The sequence below is a fragment of the Merops nubicus genome, unplaced genomic scaffold (genome assembly GCF_000691845.1).
Source record: "Merops nubicus isolate BGI_N331 unplaced genomic scaffold, ASM69184v1 scaffold10862, whole genome shotgun sequence".
NCBI classification, from domain to species: Eukaryota; Metazoa; Chordata; class Aves; order Coraciiformes; family Meropidae; genus Merops; species Merops nubicus.
Window position 1 is genome coordinate 1 of NW_008594254.1, and position 6,650 is coordinate 6,650.

Here is a 6,650-nt window from a genome sequence, read left to right on the forward strand (position 1 = left end):
CCGGTACAGCCGCAGCCCTTGGATGACGTGCTCTGTCGTCTCGCTGTTACTAAACCTCTCATAAGGCATCTTTCCCAGAGAGTAAACTTCCCACATCAGGACACCTGTCGGAGGAAATGCAGGGATAGTTCACGAGACAGGAGCACCTGTGCCTGAAGCTGGCCTCCAGAGGAGCTTGCTGTTGTTGGGATACCCTCTCTTCCCGACCTCCAAGTCATTCGTGCCATGCGCTTACCAAAAGCCCAGACGTCAGACTTGCTGCTGAACTTGCTGTACAGAAGCACTTCAGGGGGAGACCACCGCACTGGAAACTTTGACCCCATGGAGCTTGTATACTCATCATCTAGAACGTACCTGAAGGAGACAAATGAGTCAGGGGACCGGTCTTGGATTTCACATTATCACCCTCCATGCAACCAGCCAAGGCCAAAAGGAACTGACAGTTCTCAGTGACCAAAGGTTGCACTTGACATGGGTTTCAACGGGCAGAAATGTCCCTTTGAAAACAAGTATATGTTAGTCAAGGCTGGGGAAGGAACAGAAGCACAGCAAAGAGGACGTGGAGAGAAAGCTGCAGCCATGAGCGAGGTGGGGGAAAGAAGCAGCAAAGGTGGAAAAGTGATGGGGGAAGAAAGGGATAGTGGAAAGTGGTGAGGCAGAGGGTTGAGCCAGACAGATGAAGCAGAAAGACAGAAGATGGAGCAAAAGCAGAGCTGGAGGATGTGGGAGAGAGATAAAAAGTGTACAAGAGACTGAAGGAGGTGGGGGATTGAGAGAGGAAGGTGACACAGACATCTCTACCAGACCTGGAAAGGCCAAAATCTGATACTTTCACAATTCCTTGGTCGTTTACCAAACAGTTGCGAGCAGCCTGTAGATGGAGAGATGAAGGCAGTCACTCCTACTTGCTCCTGCCTTTCCCATCCCCCAGTACCACCTGGAACTTCATCTCAGCCCCACTCACTTAACACTTTGCCTCACATTGTCCTGCAGATTCACCTGGACTGGAGCAAGCTATAAGGTCCTCAGCAAAGATAGCAAGAGAGGCCTCCAGGCGTCCTATTTATCTACATAGGATCGACTTCCCTGGTGGGATTTTGCAAGCTGGCAATGCCAGCCCGAGGCCTGACGAGCTGCAGGCTCAGCTTTTCATGGGGGTTGAGAGGTCCCTTTTCATGTCATGATGCTGCCTGTGACACCCAATGCAAACCCTGCCCTAGCCATAAATGCATTTCCTGTCCCCTGGAAAACTACCTAGTCCTGCCCTTTCTGCACCCTCTGCAGAGCAGTGACTCCAGAGCAGTGACTTCAGAGCATCCCATCCACGCTCAGGTGGGCAGGGAACCTTAAGAGGGATACTCTGCAGAGAAGGCTGCAGAGCTGCCTCTGTCCTTATGTTGATGAACTAGTGGGACGCTGCCTAGGATGTGCCGTGGCTATCACTCAGCTGGAGATGTGTCCTTCAGTCACAGCCATACCAGGTCTCGGTGCAGGAACTGCTTGGATTCCAGGTACTCCATAGCTTCACAGACATCCTTGCACATCTCCAGCAGCTCAGCAGGCTGGAACCGCTGCCGAGCTTCCCTCAGGAAGTTCAGGAGGCAGCCGTTGGCCATGTACTCGGTGATGATGAAGATGGGACGCTGCTTGGTGCAGACTCCGTAGAGCTGCACCAGCTTCTCATGAGAGAGGTTCCTGTATTGGAGACAAGGACAGCAATTCTCAGCATCTAGGAGGCCAAGGAGGAAAAGAAGCATCTGGGAGTAAAGAGAGTTTGGGAAGGAAAGGTGCTCCTGGCCCAGCCAGTGGTGGAAAAGCTCAGTGGGGAATCGGCACAAAGGTAGTAAGTTCCTGGATGCATTTTGCAGAGTGTGAGAATGCCTGAGACTGTCCCTGCACACCACAGAGGAGTGCAGCCCTTCTGGCAAGGCATATCCAGCACTGACCTGCAGGCTGCTTACCACTTACATCATGACCTTGGCTTCGTCGATGAACTCATCCTCTGACATGGAGCCCTCTCTGATCATCTTGATAGCAACGTTGTACTGGCCTCTCCATTTCCCATACTTCACCACACCAAACTGCCCTGTCCCCAGTTCCTTCAGGAAGGTCAGGTCCTTTGGATCAATCTCCCATGACCCTAGGACAGAGTGCAAGTGTAATGTGGGCACAGGTGACCTCCCTGCAGGGTGCTCCCAGTCATCTGATCTAGCAAGCCCAAAATGTCCACAAGCATGTGCTGCCTGAAAAACCAACCCAAAAAATCAATGAAATTTAGCACCAGTTCTTCCAGGAGATGGGGAGCAAAGTAGCTTGTGTCTCTTGGTCAGTAGTCATTAGGGGTCCAGTGAGTGTTGGGAAGTGATTCCTGGGAAAGCTGTGCGCCGTGCTGCCATGGGCAGTCAGGATCTCAGCCCCAGAGAGTTACTACTGGTAGAGATGGGCCCTGCAACCAGGGAACTGTGAAGTAGCTGCAAGCCAGCTTACCGTAGCCAAGGCCAGCTGTGGAAGGAGCACTTTTCTGGTGCTGAGACACAGGGTATTTCAGTCTGGATATGAGTCCTGGAACACAAAAAGGCAGATTGCCACGCCACACTTACTTGCCACATTCCAGCAGGGGACACGAGCCTCCTGCCTACAGTGCAGGAAGATGAGGGCAGTCATGGCAATAAAACCACTACTGGCCTCACTCTGTTTCCCAAACACTGACCAGCAGAGTTGTGCTGATGGTACGTGATGAGCTCTGGGATGGTGTTGAACAGGTGCTTTTCTGCCAGGTAGTACTGATTCTGGGGGGTGCAGCAGACAACGTAATGGCGGATCGTGCCTTGGGGGTCTCTGGAGAGACGGAACATGGAGTCAGCAGCATGGGGAGGACGGTCATGTGAGAGGGTGCATGGAAGGGCCCTCTGAGGAAGGAACTAGCTGTTCTCAAATCCACTTACACAGAGGACTTGGCATAGACAGAGACGGTGTATTTCCCCATCTTGCTGGTGGAGTCTCGGACAATGAAGCCCCCTTCCTTACCCTAAAACGGAAAGGGGAGATGGAACCGGGTGGTTGTGGGGAGGTGTGAGTGTAACAGGCAAGGCAAAGTAGAGTGAAGATCACAGCACGGCTTGTCAGGATGCAATAAGTCTGAGGAGTCTTACTTCCAGCCCCTGGGGCTTTTGAGGCGACACTCTTGTCGCAGCACGAGCCTGGGCTGGTCCCATGCTGGACACAGCGTGACAGCAGTCCATGGGGGGTTGGTCTCAGCCTTGGGAGCCAACACTTACCTCCTGTTTCAGCAGTTGCTCCGCTTGGCTCCGAGTGATATTCTTTGAGTACCACCTGGAAAACGTGGACACAGCTGTCAGGGAGATCACCACAGCCACTGCTGTCTTCAGCTGGGTCTGACCCTGGCCCAGACAGGACAGGTGGTGCAGAGAGCAGAGCAGGGATGGCTGTCATGGGGCCAGAGGCTCTCTCAAAGAGTGTGCAAGAGGGAGAGTGACCCAGGCAGGCTGTGCAGGTTAACAGAAACTGAATGTAAAAAGTCTTCGACTAAGAGCAACTTGCAACATCCCTGTGCCTTCTCTTACTCACTCAAAGATCTCCAGGGAGTTGCTGGTTTCAGTGACATAGTTGCTGGGGATGTATCCTTCCCTCCTGCAGGAGAAAAAGAGCTCGTCACATACTGATGGGGGAGGCCAAGGGGAAAGCAGATTCCAGTCCCTGAAGGCTGAGTAGAAATGGGCTCAAAAACCTTGTTGCAAACCCATTTGGGCTCATGCTTGGGGAGGGCTGATATCACAGCCAACTTCAGCCTCCCTCACTCTCCTCATGTGCCATCCTACATGGGAACCCACAGGCAGGTAGGCAGCTTGCCCTAACCCCCCGATGCCCAAGAAGTGTCTTTGCCTTGGCACCAGGAGAGGACACCATTGTGGAGCCAGTGCCGTGAGCAGTGGGAGCTCTTACCCATTCTTGTCACGGGCTTTCCACCAGGGCAGGTGGCTTTCCTCCAGGATGAGGTACTCCTCACCCTTCTGCAGCTGCAGGTCCTGCACATTCATCGGCAGGTAGTTGTAGAGAGCCACCACCTTCTTCATTTCACCTGCTGTGTTGGGGGCTGGCTCAGGAGGCAGTGGCTTCATCACCATCTTCCCCAGAGCGAGGGAGAGCATAGGACACAGTGAGGGCAGCAGACACAGTTTTCCAAGCAAGACCCACCTCAGGCCTGGCAGGGCAGTGGGCTCAGGCCAGGTCAGTACATGGTTCATTTTGGCTCCCAAAGGTATCTCCATCAGGAGATCAATCCACCCCCAGTGCTTTTTGTTGCAACATTCCCTCACATTGGAGACTTAGCCTCACAAAAGGCATTTTCTCTCTACCTTTTGGCTTAACCCCTGACTTTTCCACCCTATATCAGGGCTCCTCTATCTTCACAGCTCTCCTTAGGGAACCTCAGGAGTGAGATCATTTGACTTTCCTCCAGGTCTTTGGGCTCCATCCCCTGGTTCAATCTCCTTCTCCCTCAGGGAACCATCTTGACATCCCTCTCCAGAGCAGAGCCTTGTCAGTCACTGAACGTGTTGGCTTTTCCCAGGTTTTCCTTTTCCCTTAAACACCTTGGAGCAAACCCACATGCTGATGCTGGCTCCTACCTGGTCCTCCTCAGGAGTGGGGGGAAGAGGCTTCTTTGTCTTACGATGTGACCGCCCAGCTTTTAAACCTTCAGAAGAGGAAATGGACTAAGGTGAGAAGAGATCCCTGGCGTCGTGCTGCGGTGGTCCCCAGGGACTGGGGATGTGCAAGGGGAGGGTGCCCAGTGTCTTACTGCCCTTCCTGCTCTCCAGGATCTGGCAGCCCATGGCATTCTTGGCTGTCTGGGAGCAGCACAGGTACTGGCCATCGATCCAGAAGCAAGGGTGGTACTTCTGTACCAGGTCGTTGTTGTACCGGATCACTGTGGCAGAGGAAAGATGTGAGTGCGCCAGGCCTGCATCCCCAGCCCGCTGCAGAGAGCTCTCTGCTTCCTGAGGGCAGATGATTAGCCCCATGACATCATTTCACCCTCTGCTGTGCTACTGATACACAGCCACGTGTGGCCCTGCTGCTTGGGTTTCCCTCAGTTCATCGCATGCATTTTGGTGCTGTGGCTATGCAAACACCGTACCACGGAACCCCCAGCCCAGGGAGAGCCAGGCCCTTCCTCTCAGATTTGATCAAAGCTCTTCAGCAGCTCTGCAAAGGGACACAAGCATGCCTGGAGAGCCAGCTCCTGCTATGATCAGCCCCCTTGTCAGCCAAAACATCCAGCATTCCCTAGGCTGCAGAGGCTCATGGTTTGCAGGTCTTTTGTATTCTTTTTTTCAGAAGCAGGAACAGAGACCAGTGCTGTGCCTGGCTTGTCCATGAGGAGGGCAGGGCACTGCCACCATTCTCTGCCTGCTCAGAGACTTCTCTTGCCAGGAGATCACTCCCTTGCCAGGCAGGCACCAACTGGTTTCCTTGTACTTCTCGAGGCAGAGGGATCTCTGGATGTGCCTAACACCACTGCAGCACCGTGCTGGCCCACAGCAGCTCTGCGGGCTGCGGTGTCCTTTCTCTGGTGGAGCAGGATGAGGGCACCTTGGCAGCAAAAGTCCAGCATTTTGTCTCCCCTTTTCCCTCTGGATTTTACACTGGCTGCTGCTGTCACAGCACACCCCCCCATAGCAGGAAGTAGGGAGAGGGCTGGTTGCCTGCCGGGGGAGAGCAGCAGGGCTCACGAAATAACAGACTTCACTGTTATCAGCCTGCTCTGCTTCCGCCCCGCTCGGGCAAACTTCCCTCTGTCAATCTGAGCAGCTGATCTCATGCCACCAGCACAAAGCCACAGAAAGATACACATGCACCAAGAGGCACACACAGGCAGCACCAGCAGTTTTCAGCCAACTGCAAGCATGCAAGCCCCTCTGTGCAGTGCTACTGCAGCACGCTCTCAGCTCAAGGAGGTAGCACACACACAGCCAAGCATTAGCCCAACAGCACCGAGTAAGGCTTGAGGTGGGCTGGGAGAGGCTTTCAGTCTGTTTCCTGAAGCACTGAGGGCCCTACCCTCGCCTTGCATAGCAGTACAGCTGTTTGGCCACATGTGCTCACTCTTACCCTCAGTAAGTCCTGAGCCTGCTTGAGCTCAGGAGCAGGCTTGTGAGAGGGCAAGAAGCCTCAGCTGAGATGGCGGCAGTGCCGCAGAAGTCAGAGGGTGACAGAGGTGAGCATCTGCTGCCCCTGGCCAGGAGTGGCTGTGCCAGTTTGGGGGTGTTAGGAAGGGTGCACGCAGGGACATGGCTTTACTCATCACAGGAGAAGTTTCTGATCAGCGCTCGCTCTTCCATAGACATGGGAAAACACAGCCACGACACAGCAGGCCCCTGGAAAGCCGGCACCCTGGGCTGTGCTCCACACACAGCTGACTGCTGGTATTTGCCGTCTGAGGGAGCCGCAGAGCCCCCACCCAGACTCACCGATCTTCAGCTGGTGGATCCAGCGTTTGCGCAGCTCCTCCGTCGGGGAGAAGACGTAGAGAGGCCCTTCATCATACACCACCTGCAGGACCACACGTCTCAGCCCCTGGGCTGGGGGGGTCCCGGGGAGGACGGGGGGAGCTGAGGCTTGGGGCC

General features: G+C 54.5%; 1 protein-coding gene across 1 annotated transcript in view; it reads right to left on the reverse strand.

The window, feature by feature from the left end:
* Positions 1-3: 3 nt before the first annotated feature.
* The window catches only part of BTK (Bruton agammaglobulinemia tyrosine kinase), a gene marked incomplete at its 3' end in the record, with an annotated part of 7,934 nt that continues 1,287 nt past the window's right edge, over positions 4-6,650 (reverse strand). Inside the window, exons 4-17 of the mRNA XM_008935700.1 lie at positions 6,495-6,576; positions 4,823-4,951; positions 4,650-4,717; positions 3,964-4,145; positions 3,589-3,651; positions 3,279-3,333; positions 2,946-3,028; positions 2,711-2,838; positions 2,488-2,562; positions 1,969-2,140; positions 1,479-1,695; positions 807-871; positions 236-354; positions 4-104 (exon numbers count right to left, since the gene is read on the reverse strand). Of these exons, the coding sequence (XP_008933948.1) occupies positions 4-104; positions 236-354; positions 807-871; positions 1,479-1,695; positions 1,969-2,140; positions 2,488-2,562; positions 2,711-2,838; positions 2,946-3,028; positions 3,279-3,333; positions 3,589-3,651; positions 3,964-4,145; positions 4,650-4,717; positions 4,823-4,951; positions 6,495-6,576 (1,539 nt within the window). The remainder of the gene's footprint in view (positions 105-235; positions 355-806; positions 872-1,478; positions 1,696-1,968; positions 2,141-2,487; positions 2,563-2,710; positions 2,839-2,945; positions 3,029-3,278; positions 3,334-3,588; positions 3,652-3,963; positions 4,146-4,649; positions 4,718-4,822; positions 4,952-6,494; positions 6,577-6,650) is intronic.